General features: G+C 43.8%; 1 protein-coding gene across 4 annotated transcripts in view; it reads right to left on the reverse strand.

Annotated features, from left to right (window-relative positions):
* Positions 1 to 24,921, reverse strand: part of brsk2a (BR serine/threonine kinase 2a) — a 174,334-nt gene that overhangs the window by 11,467 nt on the left and 137,946 nt on the right. For 2 of the 4 annotated variants that reach the window (XM_034084351.2, XM_034084348.2), the window contains exons 6-14: positions 23,642 to 23,675; positions 23,454 to 23,522; positions 21,958 to 22,104; positions 16,112 to 16,143; positions 13,918 to 14,082; positions 12,651 to 12,748; positions 7,758 to 7,920; positions 7,026 to 7,091; positions 433 to 493 (exon numbers count right to left, since the gene is read on the reverse strand). In XM_034084351.2, coding sequence (XP_033940242.1) covers positions 433 to 493; positions 7,026 to 7,091; positions 7,758 to 7,920; positions 12,651 to 12,748; positions 13,918 to 14,082; positions 16,112 to 16,143; positions 21,958 to 22,104; positions 23,454 to 23,522; positions 23,642 to 23,675 — 835 coding nt within the window. The remainder of the gene's footprint in view (positions 1 to 432; positions 494 to 7,025; positions 7,092 to 7,757; positions 7,921 to 12,650; positions 12,749 to 13,917; positions 14,083 to 16,111; positions 16,144 to 21,957; positions 22,105 to 23,453; positions 23,523 to 23,641; positions 23,676 to 24,921) is intronic. The other 2 variants (XM_034084350.2, XM_034084349.2) reach the window with 2 other exon arrangements.

The following is a 24,921-nucleotide window of genomic DNA, read 5'->3' on the forward strand; positions in this document are numbered from 1 at the left end:
CGACTGAGTGCCATTTAGATGAAATATATTAGAGAGGCAGACATCTCTATGGCTGCTATACCCAACACTCAGACTAAAACAATCTATATTTATGAACAGCACCACAAGGAAGAGGGAAGATATTTTTTATTAACGGTTGAACTGTTCCTTTTTAGGTGTGGAAAAACATACAATATCTCAGACTCATAATAAAGTAGAGCAGTAGAAAGATATTGCATGAGCAGAGAGATAAAGTGATATTGCTTTCATACTGAGTTTGCGGTGCATTGTTAAAGGTCAGGCATTGGGGATGTTACGGCCTTCATTTTCTCTCGCCGTCATAAACAGCAATAAGATGGGATCAGCGGGAGTTGGTTGGCCGTTATCCACGAGGGTGAAGAAGTAGCTTGGTCCACAGGTGTGTGTGAAAGTGCACAGAGGACCATGACTTACCCGTGGGCTGCTGAGGGGGCTGGTGGAGAGGCCGGAGGAGGCTCCACTGATAGACCGCGACCTGGGGCACAAACAGGCAAGAACACACACAAGAGGCGGAGGTTATTTGTGAGATCCACATGTGTACCTGTTACATGTTTCATTACACACAGGTGGGGGGTGAGAGTGTGGAGGTTACACAGTTAGGAAGCAGCACAGCCTGTGTCACCATCATAGCAAGCGCAGTAGATTCTACCAAGCCCCAAACACAACACCAATTCACACAAAGAGGGTAAAAGCACTACAACATGACTAGCATTAGTTAGCAGCAATTAGTCTCAAAGCAGTAAAGCGCAAACTTTGGGTTAAGTATGCTCCACAGATTAGCATTCAAATGAGCTTTCCGCCTGTCTATAGTGCTAATAAACAAAACGTGTTGACTTTTAGGCCTCATAGCCATGGATCAGATGAAAACATCTCGAGGGGTGAAATTAAGTGGGACATTTGGTTGAGTGCCATTTGTCATGTTTTTCTTTTCCCTCCCAGATGCCGTCAATAACCCCTGCGAGCAAAGCCCTGCTCAGAAAATAACAATCACAGGACAATCTGTCTCCATCAAGAGCGCACGCACACATGTACGCACACACACACACATACACACAAAACAGGGCCTGTCAACACTCGGAAACACCAGCTGCTCACTGTCACAACACTGTGCCTTTTTGTCATTCAATCTAACAAACCCCAACCCCCCCCCCTCATTCCTTTCTCTCTCTCATTTGATGCACACACATGTGGCCGAGCCTACAGAATCTTTTGTCTCTATTTGAAAAGAGCTACAACTACAAGTGTCTTTCAACTTGCTCGGTTGTAGTGGAGGAACTCATGGAAAATATGAGGGGAGGATGAGGTAGTTTAGGCGTGATGGAGGATTTAGAGAGGGAAGAATGAAGGATGGGATGGAGGGATGGAGTAATGGAGACTGATGTTCATTTATGACGCCGAGGAGTCCCACAGGACCACAAAGGCATCCATACATGGACACAAAACTGTGTACACGGTTACAGCTAGAAGCCATACAAATGATACCAGTGCTGTCATAACAACAAGCCCAGATTAAGATGTATATGTTTCAATCTTCTAAAAGGTACTGTAGAAACACTTTGGGTGCAGTCACCCGTCTCCCCTGAGCTTTTAATTTACAACCGTCTAAAGAGAGAACTGATACAAGAAGAGAATACAAGAATCCTCCTGAGATGAACAGATACAATCAAAAGAGAAGAGAACAGCTGCAATGCGAGGGAGGACATTAGAGAATCACCCACTCTCAAGCTATTTCTGTAACTCTCTCACTGCCCCTTCTGTGAGTGTATCTTTGCACACACTCTTTCACTCATGAGTAGGCGATGTTGAGACCGCGTTGGCTGGGATTTCTTGTTTTCAGGGAGCAGCTGACCAGACAGTTGCTATCATTTACATGTAAGTCCTCTGGTCCCCTGAGACATGCCTGCAGTTGTTAACTACAGAGCCTCACACAGCCAATTGCTCTTCATCTAAAACACGAAGCCAACACACGGCGTCCTCGGGCCATTATGAGCATATTGTTCGAGGCCCTCTGCATCTGTTGGTGTTGGACCAGCACGTCTATACAGCTAATGCTACAGATGGCTATGCTGTACAGTAATGGGCTGTCAGAAGCTCACCCTTGCTTCGGAGAGACGATGAAATATTGTGGACAAGTTTGTATTTGTAGCGAACAGCGTACACAACTTAATGAATCATTCATCATCTATCATGCAGAAGTTATGAAATCAGCAGGAGAGGAGATGCTGGAGCCAGTGAAGCCCTCTGAGTTCCTGTAGCGCTTGCTTCAAAAGGGTCAGATCTCCCTTATTAACAAAACACTGCTCTCCAGAACCCTTTTATTTCACTACATTTATTTGACAGCTGCAGTTAGTGTAATCTGATGCTAATACAAAATTAAACATTTAAATGCACGACTTTTAAAGGTCCCCTATTATGCTGTTTTTCATCAATATAGTATAGGTCTCAGATAAATACAAAACATGTCTCTTGCGGCTTTCACACCAGCGCTTTTCAGTTTCTAGCTCCGAGCGGGAGCTTTTCTGATTCAGCTCCGGTTTCCCTTTTCAGCTCCCGCTCTGTTCACACCGCCCACTGGCGCCCCAGAGCTGCCCCTGCTGCGTCATGACGTCACCGTTTACATAGCTGATTTGCTCCCAAACTGCAGCCATTGCGGCGCTCACAACAACAACTGCGTCGGGTCGATGATCGTGTTGCTTTTAATCACACGAAGCCAGAATAAATTGAATAACGACTTCTCCAACCTTATACTTTGCTCCAGAGTGCCGTGGTTCATTGTTTATTAATGTGTTTCTGCAGCATTTACCGACCGCTGCAGTGCTGCTCTTCCACAGGAGTTTATTCTCCCGTTAGCTCCCGGTTAGCTCACACTGCAGCGGCCGCTCTAAAGTATTCACTGTCCGACTCACACAAGCAGCTGATGCATATCCCCAGTTCCCCTTAGCCTAAGTGAATGTGTGTCAGTCTGAATTGACACTGTTTGGTATCACAACGCTGTTATGAAAGTTTCTCTGGTATAAAACGGGTGATGTTAGCATAGCAACCGAAGCTAAACTGACTACTTGCATCCGATAGCTGCAATAATACAAAACAACACGTCTGCCTCTCTCCACAATGATCGATAACTGTGAACGGATGGTCAAAGTAAGGCACAAATAAACAGAATCACACGAAGCCTGGTTAGTGTTGCCTGACTCTATAAAGTGTGTTTATAGGCACTACTGCTTGTTGGCAGGCATAACAGTGTTCAGGGGAGGTGGGTTTAGTTTCCTGCACGCCTCGACGTAAGAGAGACGTAAGCGACGTCGCCTCTTAGCTCCAAAGCTCTTGCCTCTGGACCGACAATTTTTTGGAGCTGGAAATGAAGCGGATTCCGGAGCTAAGAGCCGGCGCAGCTGCGGTGTGAACTGGAAAACCCGGCGCTTTTCAGGCTCTAGCTCCGAGCCGGAGCTGAAAAGGCGCTGGTGTGAAAGGGGCATCTGAGGTGTTTGGCTTGAAATACCAAACAGATTATTGCAGCATCCCATAATCCCCTCTGTTTCAGCCCTGTTTCAAAAGTGCTGATTCTCTGTTTGTTACTTTACATGAAAATACGGAGCCCCTCCCCACGCCCCTCTGAGAGATATTTGGTTAAAAAGAACACAATGGTGCTCTAGGAGGAGATTCAGGTGATAAGGTGGGGGGTGTTTCCTTGGTTGGTGATTGGCTAATGGTTACACAAGCCAAGAAATCGTTATGACATCACAAAGTGGCCAAAATCTGATCAGCTCATTTTCAGACAGGTTTTTATATAAATGGATCGGGACAAAAAGAGAGTGAATCGTTTTTCCTGAAACGTTCAGAATCTCTTCACCGAGGGGACACGTGTTGATGTATAAAAGACATGAAAAAGTGGATTTTGCATAATAGGTGACCTTTAAATGTTGAATTGCAACTTGTACTTGATTAAAGGACTTTGTAGCCATCACTGGTAAGCACAGCCAACACAATTTCATTTCCCTCATCTCTCATAGAGGTTTTTGTTTTTAATTCAATTATTTTTTTGTTTGCAATTTGGGTGAAATGGTGTATGTGTGTGGCTTCTCATTCTCATCTTTCTCTTATCCATTACTCCCCAAGATAACCTTTCCCAGAAGCTTGTTTTGGAATGTTTCCCAAGTTCTCAGTGTGTGGCCACCGGCTGTATCAGAGACCTATCCAAAGCACCCGTGGGGGTCTAATGTCGAGCTGTGGGGGACGGAACAAGGACAAGAGGTTCTGGGACGAGGACATGGACTGAAATGAAAAGGAAGCATTGTGAAATGGATGGTGCCAGGAGTCAAACGAAGAACAAATAACACAACTCTACTGCACTGTGGAGAATGTCCCCCTCTATAGACTGTGTCCTGCCAATGGAGTTATTCTACTGTACTTAGTAGATATTCACACAAACCAACACACTGTTTAAATCCATTTCCTTTCCCCCGAGCCTCGACAACTCCTGAGGACTCGGCGCATTAATATTCACAGCTCCTCAAATCTCTAAATGTAGTACGACCCCTGCAGTTCCCCATGTAGAGATCAGAGTTAAAGGTGCCTTATTTGTGTTCATTTGAGCCTCTTAAATAAATTGGAGTCAATAATTAGCATGAGACTTATTAAGACTGCTCGGAGTAAGCCAACACACTCAAACTGCATGAAGTAACTCGAGCAGTAAAAAATCAAAAAAAAATCAATTGATATTCTGTTCTTCACACTGCAGCACTTTTCCATATTTCATTTACATATCATTAACCTCCCTTCATTTCTCCTGGCATGTTGTTAAGATTTAAAATGAAAGCAGTGGGATATCTGGTGCTTTGAGTTTAGGCTTTAAATGTCTTTTTTAAGATACTTTTGGGTGTATGAAGAATGAAGACGTAAGAATGTCTCTGGGCATGTTTCTGTGCAATGTGGCTAGTGCAGCATTTATCCCAAATCTATTCAATTATACTTCACAGGAGCAGTCGGATCATCAATCAGCATGTATGAAAATGCACGCTGGGCATTTGATCGCATTCTTGCTGCCTACATGAGATATGTGAGAGGGATTGAGGTTCAGGCATTTTCATGGTGTTATTTTAGATAAAAACGTCTCCCCTCTCTTCCATAATTTACGTTGGTGGAAATGTATCCTGTCAAAACACATGTTTCAAAGTCAGTCCTCCCACTGACACCCTCTGATCTGAAGTTCTACGAGTCTTCTGCGCTGTCGACAAAAGTTTGCTGTCGGGGAAAGATAAGGTTAGGTTCAGAGAAAGTCAGTCAAATCTTTGGACGTTATTCTGTGTATCCACAACGCCACCGCATATAAACACAAACACACCAGCATGATCAAAAAAATAAAGTGCACGCAGGGACACGATAAAAGGCAGAAAAGTTATACGGAGAATTTGTTACCAACATTCTTTCCCCCACTGATCAGCTGGAGAGCCATGAATTGCAGGCGGATGGGCTGTGATATAGGACCCCCCCCCCGCCCTCCAACCTACCACAGGTGATAGGAAGCCAGGCATAGAAGAACGTTCTGCATTAGCATAGCAATTCCATACAAACAGAGGGGGGGGTTTGGGTATAAAAGGTCGGCAGCACACGAGAAACCACAGCAAAGAAACAAAAGAGATATGAGCAAGTAGGGAGGGGACCTGAGGGAGATTTGGGTGGGGGGATACGAGTGATTTAAAGTAGCAATGAGGAAAGATGCAGTGGAGCTTCTTTAATGACTGCGGCTGATGATATATGTACGATCCAGACACTAAACTATTTCATATGCCGCCTTCTGTAGATGCAACTTTTTATTGAGATTTATACGATTAAACTTAGAGGTCCATTTCAATGTGCTTTATGACATTCGGCGTTCAGTTGTGTATGATCTATGAACTTGTGTTGTTGCTGTTTTGGAAAGCATTTATAATGCTTGATGAAGTCAAAGCAAAGTTATTTTGAGACTCTAGGCTTGACTAAAACAGATGAGTCAGAGCGAAGGGTGGAAGAAAGTAACTTTTAAACTAATGCAACCTTTATATAAAGGACATATACAACTTGGATGGCCTGAAGGGATGCGGGAGCGGAGTGGAGTGGAGGCGATGAAACACGAGAAGATGAATGTTAAAGTGAAGTTCAGAGGCACCAGAGGACAGAAAGAATTAAAGAGAAGTGTTTGGAGGTGGGAGCTCTTGAAGTGGATTTAAAACTTCTGAAGTGGCTTCCCCAGCGAAGTGAGGCAAGGAAATGTTGTCATTGGCAAAGCACTATGGAGAGGAATAATGAATAGATATGACATTTGGTTGAACATTCCAATTAATAATTATATATTTTTTAATCTATACAATTTATGCAGTCGCTGCCTCTGCATTTATGTCCCATACCTCTGGAATCTTTCCCAGCGCTCTGCCAATCTGCGTATCATTAGGCAGATCAGGTTATCACCCCCTCAGATTCAATCTTCCCCGCTGTCACAAATGTCACTGCCTCTGAGCAGAAATGTGTCGTGTGATGATATATTGCTTGTTGAAATAAGATGGGGAGATAGATTTTGAATCAGTACGCTGTGCCTCGTGGGGGTGTGGCTGGATGTGAACATTTCTAAAATAGAGAAATGGAAAAACGTTCTGCATCTGGAGAAAGTGGGACACAGTTTGAGAGAACTGATTATCAATGCATTCAGATTATAAGAAGAAGAGAGAACTGAGCTCACATCGGAGAACGGGGAATGTATATTTTAAGGATCTGAATTGCACATTTTCAAATTAAGTTATTAAAAGAGTTTAGGAACTGCCATGCCCAAACAGTTAGCCCCAGCTTCTTCCTTTTTTCAGAAGAATTATAGCTTTTAATAAACATAAGCAGCCACAAATATCATCACCATTAAACCAAAGCATCCTTTCAACAGAAAACACCACTGCATCTTTCTTCAGCTATGGAGCTTTTCTTTGAATAATGGGTCTAAACACAGAGCAAGAGGAGGTAATGTGTGAGGAGCAAGTGAATACCTTTCGTCATTGCTGCATTTTGTACCGCCATCACGAATTTCCAAGCTTTTACTGTACACTGATTTACTACAGAGGGACAGGAGAAAAAGCGAGCAGAGTGTCAGTCTCTGTTTATCCACAAAGATATAACCCACCAGAGACAGACCCTCTGTCAGACCTGCTACAACACCACTAGGCTGCACGATCACACACACACACACACACACACACACACACACACACACACACACACACACACACACACACACACACACACACACACACACACACACACACACACACACACACACACACACACACACACACACACACACACACACACACACACACACACACACACACACACACACACACGTATACATCACTTCAGGGGACATTACATTGACTTACATGCATTTCCTGGAGACTTATCCTAACCTTAACCATAACCAACACATGCCTAACCCTTACCCTTACCCTAAACCAAGTCTTCACCCTAAAATGAATGATTCCCCTCATGGGGACCTCCAATTTGTCCCCATAAGGGAGGCGAGTCCCCACACGTGACTGTGTAAACAGATTTAGGTCCCCACAAGTATAGTAATGCTAGGCCACACACACACACACACACACACACACACACACACACACACACACAACACACACACAGCTATGTCTAACACACACACAGCTATGTCTATTTCCATTAGTCCATTTTCAAATTGTATAGATTTTTCTGGTTTTTCACTTCACCTCCAGGCGTACCTCTGTCCGTGCTGCGTCATGTCGATGGCCCTCCTTGCCGGTACAGGCGAGCCCCCGTCGGTGACACTGAGGACCTCCATGGACTTCCTCTCTGGTCTCCGCTTGCCATGACGGTTCAACATGGGAGAGTCCACCCGCTTCTTTGGGGGATCTGTGGAAAATAGATGGATTCGGAATCAACACAATGCACCTCTGCACATTAACGCGCGTATTTCCACAGCTGCTTTGTGCATTTGTGTGTAGTATTTGAGCGATGTAAAGGGCTGATCACATTGACATTTTAACTAACAGTGAATAAGTATTGGTTTCCTCACAGACCTTGAAGTAATGCCGGGTGTATTGACTATCACATTCACTGAAGAGGGACTCTATTAATCAAAATGTCGCTATCTCGCAGCAAATATACGTTTGCACATGGCAAATACGATCCATGGCAGAAGTCTAAGTAGAGCATCTCTATTTCTGCTCGGATTTTCTGTGGGTGGAAATCTGTGCTGTGTTCGAATGGAAGAATACCTTTTTTTGATGAGTTAATATTTCAACCAAAGCAGTCGCAGCTGACAGCTTTTCAAACTTGGCTCCTTGACACATTCTATTTCTGTTACTATATTTCACTGAGAAGAGTGTCTATAAACAGAGAGCTTTTTTTCTACTGGAGAGCCAATCCAACACTACCGTAGCTGATCCAATTCAGTGAGGAAATCACCGCAGAGTGGTTCAGGCACAGCATTCACGTGTTACCTTCATAAAAGGACTTTGTATTGTCTAAATAAGTTTGTTTAGTGTGTGCATAATGCTGTATATAAGATGAAAAGTAATTCACATAGAGGTAATGTTCAGACACTCTGTGTGCCATACTGTGTTTACAGATTGAATTCAATTATCCCCTCCTGTGCTCTTTTATTTACTTGTTTTATCACAATCTATTATGTAGCATATTGTAGGAGCCACATATGAAGTATTTTTCTGTGTTTGTTACGGTACATGTTGTTGAGTCACTATAGGTGGTGGGCGTGTCATTGGTTCTATTTCGTCCCTACTGACCACCAGAGGCGGTGCTTTAGCACTGGATATGTCCATCGCGCGCATGCACAGCTCGAGTACCAATAACAACAAAGTCACCTGTGACCCCTATATCAGCCGGTGTCGTCAGAGGATCTGTTCCTTTCATCTTCTCGCTGCGCGAGGGTACCGTGGCTACATTTTTGTAGCCTACAGCGTTCAGGTTTGAACGTTTGATCTGAGGGATTTCTCTGCAAACAGCTGGCCGCGTGCAGCTTCTCGACTGGCAGTCGGATCTACGGGTCGTTAACGCGTCCTCCAGGAGCTGTGGCCGGCTGTGCGCTGTGCAGAGCCTCGACAGACAGGTTTGTGTCAGCTTGTTGCTGGTGATGGCTGTGTCCCCGCACCCTCTCCCAGCCAAGTTGTCCTGATTGCCGTCTTATTTTTTGTTTGGCTTAGACTTTCTGGTGACGACAGTGTTCCCGCTTCCTCTCCCATAAAGTTTCTGACTTGGTCGCTTGATTGTTAGCATCAGCCGCTTGGCTAACACCTTGCTGTTGAGCTTAACTATTAACTCAGGGCAGTGCTCCCGCTCCCGGTAACGTAGGGTTTGCTTGCAGTAGCGCTAGATCGTTGTATTACTGCTCCTAGTACTAGACTCCTAGCACGAGGATGATATGCAGAGAACATCTTCACTGTGGGTTCTGTGTGCTCTGCATGTGCGGTTACTACTGTAACCATGGCCCACGGTTCTATGCGGGCTGTTCTCTTTCTTAGAAGCTAATTATCTGGTCTTAACATTGTGTTCGGACTTGGTTGCTTGATTGTTAGCAGCAACCGCTTGGATAACACCTTGCATGTACTGTTTAGCTTCATTATTTAACATAGCCGGTGAGGGCAGTGCTCTCGCTCCCGCTCCCGGTAAACGCATGGTATGGTTGCAGTAGCGCGATATCGTTGTATTTACTGCTCCTAGTACTAGACTCCTAGCACTAGGACGATATGCAGAGAACAATCTTCACTGTGTGCTGTGTGCTCTGCATGTATGGCCATTAAGGAGGATTTCATCCTCCCAATATTATATTGTCTAGTGGGCAGCCGTTTGGCTGACACTTTTAGGCACCGGCCACAGTTACGACTGTAACTAAGGTTCTAAGCCATAAGTACTGGCCATAATTACTACTGTAACTACGGTTCCAAGCCGTGTAAGTACTGGCCATAGTCAATACCGTAACTACGGCTCTAGGCTGTGTAAGTACTGGCCATAGTTACTACTGTAACTACGGGTTTAAGCCGTAAGTACTGGCCATAGTTACTACTGTAACTACGGTTCCAAGCCGTGCAAGTACTGGCCATAGTCAATACTGTAACTACGGCTCTATGCTGTCTAAGTACTGGCCATAGTTACTACTGTAACTACGGTTCTAAGTAGTGCTGGAGCGACGCGTCGTCGACTTCAAAATATCGTCGACGACATATTTACGGACCGCAGCTCCGGCCCCTAGCCTTTGGCTGGGTCTAATTGACAGTCGTCAGCGATCCGGCAGGGGCCCTAGCTCTGGGCCAAGAGTTGTCCGTCCTTCTGTCCAAGGACGTAATCATTCCAGTAAGACCCTCTGCTTAGCCCAGGGGGTTCTACTCGGCGTACTTTCTCGTGAGCAAGAAAGTCGGCGGATTTCGCCCGATCTTGGACCTCAGAGGAATCAACAGATTCCTGAAGGTGCTGCCATTCTATATGCTGACCACTGCATATGCACAGGTGGAGTGGTTCTCAACCGTGGACTTGAGGGATACCTACTTCCACGTGGGCTGGGCAAGAGGGTGCCTTATATGTATGTTAGTGCATGTCCTAACATACACTGCTCAGTATGAATGGGTGAACGGCATGTAGTATGTAAAGCGCTTTGAGGGGTCTTAAAGACTGGATAAAGCGCTATATAAGTACAGTCCATTTACCATTTACCATTTATATTCAGTTCCTCCGGCCCTTGGGCAGACTGGCAGCTGCCTCGGCCGCTGGGCCCTTAGGCCCGCTGTCGTTGTGCCCCATGCAGATGTGGCTGAACAGCCTTCACTTGGACGCCAAGTGGCACAGGCACAGTGAAGTCAGGGTGTCGCAGCATTGTCACTCTCTGTCACGCTGGAAGGACAGGGCCTATCTCCTAGTAGGCATGCCCATGGGCGCCATCCCATCCCGCCAGGAGACCATCACCATAGGTGCATGTCTCTCAGGGTGGGGTGCAGTGCGGCAGGGCAGGACCGTTCAGGGTCAGCGGTCTGCCCAGGAGAGTGCGCGCCAGGTCAACATGCTAGAGTTTCGGGGGGCAAGAATGTGTGTGTTCCTTGGGGACAGCATGTACGTTGTTGCTTAGATAACAGTCCCTTCTAGATAGTGGACGTTCTCACTCCACTCTGAATTTATGTGGCTGCGATTTCTGCCCGACATGTTCGGGTCGACGGCGCCACGGCGGGGTGTCACAGGTCGGTGTACCTCTTTATGAGAGGGGCTTACGGCAGCGTCCTCCGAGCACCCCGAGGGCTCCGGCTTGGGACCTGCCCCTGCTGCCGGATGCCCTATCATCTCCTCCCTTCGAGCCCCTGGCCCAGGTGGGGCTTAGGTGGCTGCCTACGAAGGCAGCATTTCTGCTTGCCATAGCCTCAGGGAAGCGAGTCGGGGAGTTGCATGTCCTCTCCATAAACAATACATGCCCGAGGTGAGACTCTCAGGCGTTGCCCTTTGGGCAAATGTGGCATTCCCGCCCGGGGTCCTTCCACAAACCCACTTCAATTAGCCTGCCCAGCTGGCACGCTCCGACATTCAGGAGTACGGCACATCGAAGTTGCTGTGCCCTGGGGGTGCCCAAAGGGCGTATATCAAGGCTACTGCCTGTATACGGCAGTAGGAGCAACTCTTGATTTTGCCCTGGCGGCACTAAAGGAGGTTATGCCCTCTAACCAGTGGCTGCCCCACTGGGTTGTCGATACCATCTCACAGGCTTACGGGGCCAGTGGCCGCCCCCTGCCATCAGGCTGAGATGCCACTCTACAAGGAGCATCTTAACATATTGGGCTGCCCTGTGAGGGGTGCCCCTGGAGACCATCTGCGCCGTGGCGTCGTGGGCGTCTTCTGGCACATTCTCCAGTTGTCATCAGGTCAATGTCGCCACTCCCCATTCTTTGGGCGTGGTCCTTTTGCCGAGCTCCGCTGCTTCCAGTGGTGAGCAAGGGCTTGGATTCTTCATGACATTGTTGGTATAAGTCATCCAGTGCTTAAAGCACCGCCTCTGGCGGTCAGTAGGGACGAAATAGAACGATAGTTACGGCTGTAACTACGGTTCTATGAGTCCCGGATGACCGCCAGAGTTCCCTGTCACTCAGAATTCTTGTGTGCTCGCCAGAAGATTCTGGGAACAGATCCTCTGACGACACCGGTGTCACGTGGGTCACAGGTGACTTTGTTGTTATTGGTACTCGAGCTGCGCATGCGCGCGATGGACATATCCAGTGCTTAAAGCACCGCCTCTGGCGGTCAGTAGGGACGAAATAGAACCGTAGTTACAGCCATAACTATCGATTTGTGTGGTGACGTCTGCGGTTATATCCGGTTGCTTTTACCTGCGCACTTTGTGATAGATGGAGGGAGAGTAAGCTGAAGAAGGACAATGTTTGTTGACAGCACGCATGCACGCATAAAAGAATATACACATATGGATATGGACTATTGAATGTTTGCTTTGGAAATAAAAGGTCAAACGCATACTGTTGGAAAGACTGAGTGTTTGCGCGTCCACAATGTTTTTCTCCTGTTTATTCCCTCGCAGCACTTTGTTTGGAATATTACTGCCGCAATACATATATTTATCTTTGTCTGAGCCTCACCTATCTCGTTGCGAGGTGGAAGGTTCTGGTCCTCCTGACTGGGGTACCTTTCCTTGCGATCCAGTAACAGGAAGTAGATCATCTTTTCTTGGTTGTCTCTGCAAAGTGGAGACAACACAATGTGTACTGAAACATATAAATGAAATGGTTTAAACAAACCTAGGTCATTTTAAACTGAAATATGGGTATATTTTGCTGAGGGATCCATAGACACGTACACCAGCATGTGTCTGCATGAGCTCAAAGCCAAGGCGTTAAACTGCTAAATCCCTCACTATGATTAATGTGCTTTAATCTTTTTGGGTTCCTTGTGAAACAGCTATTAAACAGCTTCCTGTGAAAAGAAAAGTTTGGTTTTACAGCTGATTAAGCCATCATAAAATATTCTGCAAGGGTGTATCTCCATTCCCAGGGTCTACTGGTAATTCTATGAAAGTATCAAAACATTATGAGTCCGTCCTTTTCTTTCTCTGTAAATCAGGAAGCCTAATATGTCTAGGCCAATAATCTGTATGCAGAAGGCCCAGGGACCGGCCCTCCGTAATAAAGACAGATTGGAAAGCAGTAGGAGGTAAAGAGACAAGGACCTGCAACTTCAGCTAAAATGAAGCAGCCCATTCTCCTCCAGTCCAGCACTATTATGGGATGCTCCCAGGAGAAAGGAAGTAAAAAGAAGAGATGTGGAGAGGGAGAAGTGATAGAGTAATGCTTATTTAGTATTAAATTAAAGAGGCCAGGCAAATGTAGAATAGAGTAAAAGGAGATAAAAAAGCAGGCGAAGTGAAACGGCAACATCTGTATGCTTGTAGTTATTTAAAAAGCACTGCAAGGCAAGTTTTCTCAGCATAAATGCATATTAACAAGAGCAGAAACACAAGTTTAATTGAGACAAAAACATTAGCAGCAGAACATAAACAATGTGACCCAGGGGCTTGTTCCTGGATCAGTTTTGTATGTATCCAGTGGCAAGCGGTGTTAGCACTGTGTGATAACAGTTAAGTGGTCTATAACCTCTGACATCTAAACAGACCGCCTCACAGGATTTCATAAGAGATGGGAAAAACCAAGGCTCTCTGTCCACACATACCCCCTACATCCATCCTTTTATTGCAGTGCCGTCCTCTCATTGCCTCACTTTTCCCTCACATCTTCTGCTTTTTCTCTCCTTACTCAAGCCTTTTTATGTACTAAACCACACCTCGATTCCACTGTTGTCCTTCATCCCAGCTTTTTCCCACCCCTCCCTGTTGCCCCTCCATTCACTCACTCGTCTGACAGCAGGTCTTTCAGCAGCTTGTTCTTGTCTCTGAAGCAGCCCAGGGAGTGCATGCTGTCCAGGACGTCTGGGTCGATGTCGTCTGCAGAGGGCAGGCTGCGGATGGTCACCTTCCTCGGCACAGGCTGCTCCGGCTCCGGTTCGTTCTTCCCCGCACTACGAATGCAAACAATAACATCACAAATATGGACACTTTGAGCCATTACTTTGAAACTTCCACAGCATTTGCATCATGTTGAGCCATTCTCCACGTGAGCTTTAGCGGTTGAACCGGGGTCATCATGTTCCCCGAGACACAGACAAAAGGCTGAGTCATCGCACCTTTTGTATCTCTCCCTCTTCTTTTAGTTTGCTTTCCAAGTTTAGAGTATCCCCTCCTTCTTTCCAGACACTCTCCTAGTTATGTCACTTCTCTATGTCTCTCTTTTGTCACTCTGTATAAAGGGAGTGTACAGAGAGGACTGCACTCTTTGGGAGTAAAAATGTAAAGCTAATCCACACTGACATCAATTTTTTGGAAAATTCCTAGAACATTATAGATGTCTGTTTCAAAAAAAGGATATATACAAAGTTGCTAACACACAAACTATACTACATAGCATACACATACACCCCCTACTTTACTTTCATATGCCAATTTATAATGTCCTTCCTATGGTGGGACCAGTGAAGCGTAAACCTCATTCAAAGCACCTCCACCTTTCTATAAGCTGGGAACTGGATCTGCAGTCCCACACAACCCTGTTTCACTTTGTTGCAATTGTGTGGAGGTGAAGAATAAATACGGTCACATCTTACATGAACCAAACATGTCTCCCACTTAAAACTACATATAGTTGCCCATATATTAGGTCCACCAAAGGCATTGTACTAGAAGAGCCCTGCAATAAACTAGCTACATAGTAAGAGTTATAGATAGGAAGCCTGAGGCTCAGTGGGATAGTGCGCTGAACTTAGTGCCCTTTGAGTCAGGAGGTCACAGGTTCAAACCCCACTGCAGTCAGCATGTCGTTGTGGCAAGACACTTCACCCCAAATTGCTCCTGTGGGGATTGTCCACAGTACTGAATGTATGTAAGTCGCTTTGGATAAAAGCGTCTAACAAGTGACATGTAATAATAATAATAGGTTGAACTTTTGTTAAAACTTTTTTAGAAAAGTACAGAGCACTACATACCTACATTCAAATTTACAACACCACGAACAAAACGCTCCAAAATGACTATAAAGTTAAATCGATACCTCTCTGAACACAAATAACTAAAACTCTTCATGAAAGATTCCCTGGGTTGCACACATTATTAACACAGATATACAAACAGGAGGTTTGGATGGCCTTATTATGTTGTTTCTTTTGAAAAAGAACATAGTTTGGGTGATTTGGAAAGATATGCTGCATCCCACACAGCCACATTTCAAAGAGAACATCTTATCCATTCATTCATTTGTTCATTCATTCAGCCAGGCAACTTCCTCACTGACAAACCTCACATTAGATTAGTCTTCTCTCCAAGCTCTTCTCCTCTCCTTTTGTTTTTTCTATCACCACCGCTGTCTGTTCACATGATCTTTCAGTACAGGACAGAAACCATAACTCATCCCCTTCCAAGACTCACAACCTCTTGCCATGATTCATTGTTGCTCTTGTTGTGTAAGAATCTTAAATATATGTATTTTTCTTTAAAATGTAAACTGAAACTTCTGATTATGATAATCTGCTAATGCTTGTCAGCCTACAAGACATCAATAGTGTGTCAAGTATACCATTTATTATCCTTAAACCCTTTATTAATGCTTTTGATTCCCCATTAAGAAAACGCTGTGAATGAACATAATTTACGATGATGTGAACCATTAATGTTCTCAGAAGATTTATGGTCAAAAAGGTACACACTAAATTAAATGAAGGGTACATTGAGGTTACGTGGGTTCATTTTCCAACACCAACACCCCTGCTGCCTGTACAGTGACCATATGCTGCATGTCCTCTTTCGTGCACTACCAATTTACTCCCACATCCCTGAGAGTGGAGCCATGACCTGCTCAAATGTACTCCCGTGTACAGGGCTGAAAATCAAAGCCATTTATCATGTGGCGGCTCCCCTCAGGTCTACAACCCGGGCAGGCTAAACGAGGAAAGGAGAAGAGTGGAGGGTGTGTAAAGGAAGGAAAGACAGAGTACTTACATGTACCATGTGTGCTTCTGGATCTGTTCTAACTGTAAAAGACAATCAAAAGAAACAGCAGATTAGTACACATTCATTTGATCATCCTTCATCCTAAAAAAAAGTATTAAAAGGCAACAAAAACATTCAATAGTTTCCAGTGTATAGAAACCCTTGATGTCAGTTAACCCTGCACTTACTGGCTCAGTGGAAGCACAATAGGTATGGGATTAGTTGTGTTTCATAAAGATAAAGCAACACTTTCTCAGAATCAAGCAAAACTAAGAATTTAAGAGAAATGTATTTCATTTAAAAAATAAAACTATAAGTTGCAAACAAATCATTTGTATAATCATGTAAACTATAAGTATTTTTTCTTTGTTTTAACATATATTTTTGTTTGCAGTTCTCTTTGCTTCTTTCTCAATGATCAGACTTTTGCTCTCGCTGTGCCCCACCTGCCCCTAATGACCAGTCGCCACTGGTCTTATCCCGTTTTCCCACTTCCTCTGAGGGGAGAGCATCAGATCCCCGGAGGGGGGGGGGGCATGAAGAAAGACCTGCTCCATCTTCATCCTTGCTGGGCGTTGCTGTTATCACTTGCTCAGTGTCATTTCATTTGACCAAATGTCTTTACATATACATTTAATAGATTTGATTATTATCCACCTTTTAGTTTTATGTCCTTTTATTTAAAACATTCTTTGAGACTTCATCTTCTGGTTCAAATTTCAATAAATGTAATTTGTATAATCACTCTTTTGTCTTTATTCTACATGAAAATGTTAAGAGATTCCATTCAAACCTGTTGATTATTCATATCTTCCTCAGGCTAGGAATAGTATGTAGAGTTGTTAATGTATATAGTTTTCTCACAGGATATAGAACGAGATAACACAGTTTGTATCTATTGTGTATGAATGCTTCAGCTCTTCAGACCAACATAGTAAGATGTGAGCATGTTCCTAATTGTGTTGGTATGCAGCCTCAGTCTGGTCTGTTTAATAAAGCAAATATGCCACTTTTATATTGTCGAATTTGTTAATTTAAAGCAGTCTTTAATTGTTTGTCCTAAACATAGCAATATATGCTTTTGAAATGTAACATCTCTTTGAAAAAATAACAGTATACAGTTTATATTGTGTATCACCTTTAGCTTGAAAATATATAGATGTGTTTTTTTTATCAATAAATAAATACAGACACTTTATCGATCCCAAATTGGGAAATGATTTTACAGCAGCAGTGTGTTCAGGTATTAAAATATTTAAAGTTGGAATAAAGTATAAACTACACAACACAAGTAGGCTATAATGCACAGCAATCCATAAGATTTCTCACTTTTTTAAAACTATTTTTCTTTTTTGTATTACTTTTAATATAATATACTTTAATATTGTCTGCTTATCTGTATTAGTGTGTTGCATTGTTGGAGAAGCCGGTGACCTAAGATTTTCAACGACATAATTAATCTGTAGTTATGTTAGTTTGACAATAAAGAACCTTGAACCTTGATGAGTCCGATATTTTCATGAAAACTCCCCAGGAGGCACCGACACTAACGTGGCCGAGTGGACTCTGGAGTTTGCTGCATGAATTGCACTATATGATCTGTGATGTAGTGGGCTGTCACTCAAAAACTGAGTAGCCAATGGGGACGCACCCCTGAAAGTCCCGCCCACCTGGGACGTTTGTGTCAGAATCGAAAACAAAAAATGAAGGAGCGCAAACGAGAAGAGCTGCAGCGAGAACAAAAGTCTGATCATTGAGAAAGAAGAAACAAGAACTGCAAACAAAAAGAGGTGTTAAATCAAAGAAAAAAGACATAGTTTACATTATTACACAAATGATTTGTTTGCAACTTATAGTTTTATTTTTGAAACTAAATACATTTTTCTTGACTCAATTTTGTTTTCTCGTGAAATGTTAGTTTTGCTTGATTCTGAGAAAGTGTTGCTTTATCTTTATGAAACAAAACTAATCCCATAAATAGGACAATACCGCCAGATGGAAGTAAATAATGAAGCCTTCAAATATTAATATTGCCAATAAGAAAAGAGCGAGGCACAGAGAGGTGCAGCAGGAGTATGAGAGAGAGGTGATACCACTGAGCCATAAACGGAGAATATTATCTCCCTCACACACACTGCTGACCCTGCCAACCCCTCTGGTCTTAAGGGAATATCCCTTTCTCTTACTCACACAAACACTCGCTTTCTCAATACTACTCTTGTCATCACACTTTTAATGCGGCCACTCTGTCACCAGCACTGTCAACACTGTCAACACTGTGTTTGCCAACAAAGAAAAAGCAGAAAGAGACAGAAACACTGAGCAAAAGGGCAACAAAGGGAGATGTCTGTTCGAATGACTCCGAAGTGTTTCAACTGCCCACAGAGGAAAACAGGATCAATGTCACTGTTGGGACTTTTTAATTTGCCCATGCTGTTGTTGAGGAACCACAGGAGATACACATAGCAGCTCTAATTACCGTCACTTATTCAGTGGCATAGTTCTTGGGTATGTGTATCCATTAATGTCTCAGTGTTCCCAGCACCCCAGAGGATTTACCCCTGTGTTTCATGTGATATTGGTGCAGACACAGAGCAGGTCAGGCTGCGGTTTCTGACTCTAGGAGCATCTCGTCTGCTCCCACAGAGGTCATGGTATTGACAGAGACACCTTGCCTGTCAGATACAGGCCAGTGGGAGACCTACTCTTACTCACACCTTTATTGAGGGCCTGGAGGCAAGCGACTGATATCACACGCAGGGTTGAAAGTGATGGGGTTTGAAATGTGGTATCACATCAATCAGTCTTTAAATGTGACAGTACCAATTCCAGCTGCTTTCACTCAGGCAGAGGGGGATGCTGCTGCAATACTGCTTTTAGCAAGGTGTGAGGATGTGCTTTCAGGTATGTTTTTAACTAGGAACTGCAATAATCATTTGTACTAAAACTTGTATGCATGTCTGCATCATATTGCCGGTTAATAGGTCAGGAAGGGACATGAGGAAGGTCATTGGGAGCACTTGCAACTGCCGCTAACTGAAATGTCTGTTTTGGGAATGAGATGGAAAACAGCTGAAGAGGTGGTTAATTCATGTATCATTTGTGTTTGTATCTTTGTGTCTTATAAACAGTAAATTCATCAAATGCAGTGCCCCATAAGGCCATTTTATAAGCTATATCTATAGTGAGCTTACATTTCATTTTTGTCTTGCAAAGTAAATTATTTTACACCTCCTTGGGCTCCAGACTTTTAGAAACCTGTTGATTGATATATACACTTTATTATGCCATAGACATTTGTAATTTTGGGAAAACACAGCATTTAAAAAACACAAAAAATAGGTAAAATACAACCATACTGTACCTAAGCTAGTGAAGGCTGGTGTATAAGATACCTTTGTAGATCATTATTGACCCACTTCTTCCTTTTTCTGTTATTTCAAAAAGTGTTTTGATGCTCTAATGTGTTAAAAACAGAGTCTGTTACAGCACACACATGAGGATAAACTAACCCTGCTATATGGTACATGCAGAGTAGCAGCCTCAGACTGTGGTGGAATTCACTTATATCAATACAGTGTCATTTTGAAACACATTTTTTCAGAGCAGCCACTCCATCCCTATGAATGTATTAGCCTATATGACTGTGATGAACTGCTCTTTAATATAATAAGATGGCCAATCCTCTTCATTAGCCCGGGATCGCAGATCTTCCCAGGGTGTCTGCCATCATTTTAATATTGAAGATGAGATGACTGTGTTGAGGTGGCTGGCCCCATTTGCCTCCGGGGCCCTGACTACACAGACAGGAAATGAAGAGAAATGATTTTATTGGGCTAAGCCCCTTAAGCCCGGCGACGTGCCCTCCCTCTCAAGACTCCGAGGGGCCTTAGCTTTGTGTGCACTTGTGTGCATCTACTGGCAAAATGTAATTAACAGAGGTGACAATAGACATACTGAAACACAGCCAGTAGTTGTGGTCTGATTATCGCCTTAAATTTAACAAACTATTGTCAACACCATTATGAAATATAATCCCTTGGCTGACATTATGATGTCATTCCCAGCCTTATCTCAAGACTCCAAGAATGCTCACACTAACGGTGCTATTTGACATTCTGCGAGGTTACAACACATCCCCAAAGCTCAGTTTGGAGCCCTTGTGAACGGAAGGGGGGGGGGGGGGGGGGGGCGGAGAGGTGTAGCATATTCACTCCCGCAGCTTTGCCTGTGTGTGTGTGTAACCCTTTGTCGAGAACAGCGCTGGAGGCTGCTGGACATATCTGTGGGATCTCAGGGTGACCCGTCCTCGTCAGGCAGAGAGAACAGAAAAGTAAAGCATACAGCGAACATACAGCATACCAAAGAGGTGGGGTCTTTAAAGTTCATATTTCCACAGCGCTGCTTATCTGAAGGGCTGAGCCTTAGATATGTCAACTCTCATGCAAATAAGCATCTCTTTTCTTTCTGTTTTCTTTTTCATTTCTGTTATGTTAAGTATATTAGACACTGCGAGAGATAGCTGAGGTTTGGTGACATGGAGCATCAGCATCCACTTAAGGGTTGTGTCACTACATTTGCTAACAGGCAATTGCATGAAAACTGCATTGATTCACAGAGACACCTGGAGAGCCATGGCGTCACATTATACGTGTGAAAATGTGAGCTTCTATTATGTGTGAGCAGAAACAGAGTAACGTGTGAGCGTGTCTGAGTCTCTGCATGTCGTCTGAATGTCAAATGGTGGACGAGAACAAAGGGCAGCACCATCTTTGCGCGATGTGTGTACTTTTTGAGATCTCTGGCCACTTTCATTATTCACGTTTCCCTTTGTCTACCTCTCTCCCCCCCTCAACCTGACTCTCTGCCCTTCACATCCCTGTGTTCTCGCCCAATCCTCCAGCCACCTTTTCAAGGTGATCAGGTGCTGTGTGGAAAGGGAGTGGTATTGTGTAGAGTACATGAAACAGTGCAGAGGGAGCGCACAACAGAAGTCCTCTCCTGAATCCACATCCTGAAGAGGAACTCTAACAGAATCGGGGATGAGGAGAGGCAAACACTTTTAGAACACAGAGGAGCAAAAAAACAAAACAAAGAAAAATACAACGGTTGGCTTGGCAGCGAGTTGATATTAGCCACTTTAGTTTGGATGCATATCCCTGCCATCTTGCTTTCTCCTTAGAGCCTTACAGGTTTTCCCAGTTTGCTCAGAATCTGCAAAATAATGATCTTCCTCTGTAAACGCAGACTGGATATGTCTGGGTTTCGTTGTTTGTATCCCATTCATGCTGTCTCGAACATCATCTAAATGTATTTTGCTGTTTCTAAACATCATAAGTATATAGAAGCCGGGGACCATAGAAATGAAATATAATGGAGATATCATTCAGGTTGGGGACTATATGAATTTTGCATAAGGAGGTGCAATGAGTACCATGTAGCACATACTGCTTAAGATTTTAGAGGCTCATGATTCAGAAATATGTGCAGGCTATCATGGCTGTAAGGGTAACCTGAGCGATATATGTAATAATTACACCCACAGCTACATGGTTGTCAATCACAATGACTGTAATGTTCCTTCTTAAACCTTTAATATACAGTTACCCCCCTTTACTCCATTTAAAAGCCATCACATTGTCAGTAGACATTATGCTAGTCTTTAGGCTGCACATTTTGATCCAATTTAGCCAGTTCAAGTACTTTTACAACAGATGTGCTACATAGGTGAACGCTCTTATTTAAAATATCATTGCAATTTGTAGCATTACAATATGTATAATGAAGATCTCCATGAGTTGGACTAGGAGTCAAGTTCAAGGCATGTTATCATCCAGTCTCTCTATTGAACTGACCGTTAGTCTTTTGGTGGCATCCACTTCAATCATGCCACGGAGGAGGTTCTGACAGTCTGGAGGGATGAAGTGTGGCATGTGAAACACTCCCAGCTTCACCTTCTCTAGCAGATTCCTCAGGTTGTCGTCATCAAACGGCAGGGCACCCTGGAGAGACGGAGGAAAGGAGCAGAGCGTGATAACAGGGATAATAAGTCAAGATGTACAAATGAAAGCAGGGTGGAAAAAGTGTGCGCTATTTCTAATGGCAGGATAAGACCAAACAATAAGCCTTCACCCGATTGAGGGCAGAACAAAATGAGAATATACTGTACAAGACTAACAAGGCTTGCCAGAAGAAACAAAATCACATTTTGAGTCTGAAATCCAGCAGGACTTAAAGAACAGGCTGACTTTCTGAACTCCTTCAGCTCTCCAATTAGAGCATTCTGCCCTCAGACATGAAGCTCAAATAAATAATAAACAGCAGGGAGCTGAAAACGGGGCTTTTCTAATAATTACCCAGCTTTCTCATTTACCTCGTTCATTTAGCATTGTATCATCAGAGTCATTTATCAGAATGAGCTGACACCTCACAGATGTGGCTGTTTGATGAATGACAACCTCAAAACACTAGACAAGATGGAGGGGGAGAGAAAGAGGAAAAGGGGGAGAAAGACAGAAAGAAAGGCTGAGAAATGAAGAGTGGTTGAGGGGGAAAAGGCTGGCTTGTGTAACAGATGATCTTGGCGCATCCTAACTACTGGGGAGTATGCACGTCTCCCACAATCAGACAAATGGTTATCTTGCAGCCAGACAACAGGACCAAACAGGAAGAAGACAATTCATCTGCAGTCAAACAGTGTTGGGAGAAACTTCTGTTTTGTGCGAGAAAAGTACGGTCATAACGGAGACAACGGTGAAAAAACATCAGGAAGACTGTCGGGAGGGAGAAAGAGGCAAAGAACAAAGACAAATACACAGGGCCTGTGGCCAAAAGCTGCCATGTCAGTGTTGGTATTTATTTTGGGCTCTCTTCTTTCAATTTGGTTGCATGAATTATTCATTGGGCAGGAGCGTGTAGGAACTACAGTACAGCTGTTGATGAAACAAAGCTTCAGGGCTGCATGGCGGGAGAACCACAGTCATAATGTAGCTTGAGAAAAGACATGATTATGGATACAGGGTAAAAAATAAAAAGATGCCTCTGCTCTCTGATCCTTGTTACGTAATCTTTTTAGCTTGAGGATAACTTTTGTTTGTGGCTCTGTGGCACTCACACCATTAAGGTCAACCTCGAGTCAACAGCATGAATGCAACGTTGGGGAAATCCTGTCACGGGGCTCACTTGCCTTCTACTTTGGATCCATTACAGCTGCTAGAAAGGCTGGACATACTGTCTGGCTATGAGCTGGAGGCAACACTTAATGATTAAATTGTGCTATGCCATTTTTCTCTGGAGAATTTTAACTCGTATGTCAGTCTAATCAGGATCAGTTAGTACAAAAAACACTCACCACCAACAGGGCAAAAAGGATGACCCCACAGCTCCAGACGTCTGCTTTCCTCCCGTCATACTTCTCTCCCTGAGGGCCAGAGAGTGTTTGTTAGCGGGTGAGGGCAGTATGATAGGGTGAGCTGAAATAAGATGACACGCAATGATGAAAAAGCAAAGAAAAAGATGATTCAGTGAAAAATGACTCACCCTGATGACTTCTGGACAGGCGTAGTGTGGAGATCTGATAGGATCGTAAGAGAAAGTAGCAGTAGGTTATTTAAGGATGTGTGCTGTCCTGGAAAGTAAGTCAATGTTATAAAATGGCAATAGCATACAAAAAAGTTATACACAACTGTATACAATTTGATTTAAACAATATAGACAGATAATAAATGCCTCAAGTGAGCGTATATATCAAGATGTGCTGGAGGAGTACAGACATCCTGAGGGTGTTTGGATGTCCTCCTGCTTGCTCACTCAAGGGCATCCTCTCACATCAGACAGTGAACAGACCCACTAATCTTTACTGCACCTGGATGGGCTGACAGTAAACCCAATGACTAGATTGACACATCAATATCGTATGAAGGTTTATGAAGCTACCTCGCAACGTCTGCTTTATAAGACACCGGTTACGAGAGGCTCTGGAGTGAATTATTATTCTTTGCATACACAGTGGCACTTTTACAGTACTTCCCTTGAAATAAAAACAGAGAATAGTAAGGGTTTAGCATCAATTTGAAATCAAATACCACTTCAGCTACATGATGTTTCTTTGTTTCTCTGATTATGGGTAGCTCTCATTTTTTCAAAATGCAAGTGACTGCAAACAGAAAGTAAATCAGGCACCTGTCTCCCCCAAACCTCTCAGCCTGATGATACGTCCTCCGCCTCTCGCTCAGTCTAATCTACACCAGGATATTTGTCTCTAATGAGAGACTATCTGAAATCTGTAAACATGGCGCCCATTAGCTCGGCTGTTGTCTTGTGTACTCATGAATACGGGCCCTGACGGCGCGGCTTCCTCCGGCTGTCAAAATACCGACCGATTACAAACACTGCCGCCATGTCACCAAGGAAGCTCAAACACGAGCAGCCTATGCAAATACAGCCCTCCTGATTGCAAGTGTCATAGTGCATTATGCAGATGAGCGAAGAATAAAACTAAGAAAAACAAGCCTGAGATTTACACTAGTTAAGCCTTGTGTGTGCCACTGCACCCGAGCCACAACTGGAGCCAGCATGAATATAAACTAATTATTTGCAGGGCTTAAGGTGGCAAACACAGTGTGAAGGTGCATACTATAATACAAGAAGCTGAGCTGAATCCTAATTGGTCAATATTAAAACACTAAATCAGTCAGTCATATCAACTACAGTATTTGCTTGGATAAACTCATCTTTAACTCATAATTATATGGCTAACTTTTTATATATGTCCAAGTATGTCATCTTTTAAACTCGTCCACACTGCATACTCTTAAAAT

The sequence above is a fragment of the Pseudochaenichthys georgianus genome, chromosome 6, assembly GCF_902827115.2.
Source record: "Pseudochaenichthys georgianus chromosome 6, fPseGeo1.2, whole genome shotgun sequence".
Classification (NCBI taxonomy): domain Eukaryota; kingdom Metazoa; phylum Chordata; class Actinopteri; order Perciformes; family Channichthyidae; genus Pseudochaenichthys; species Pseudochaenichthys georgianus.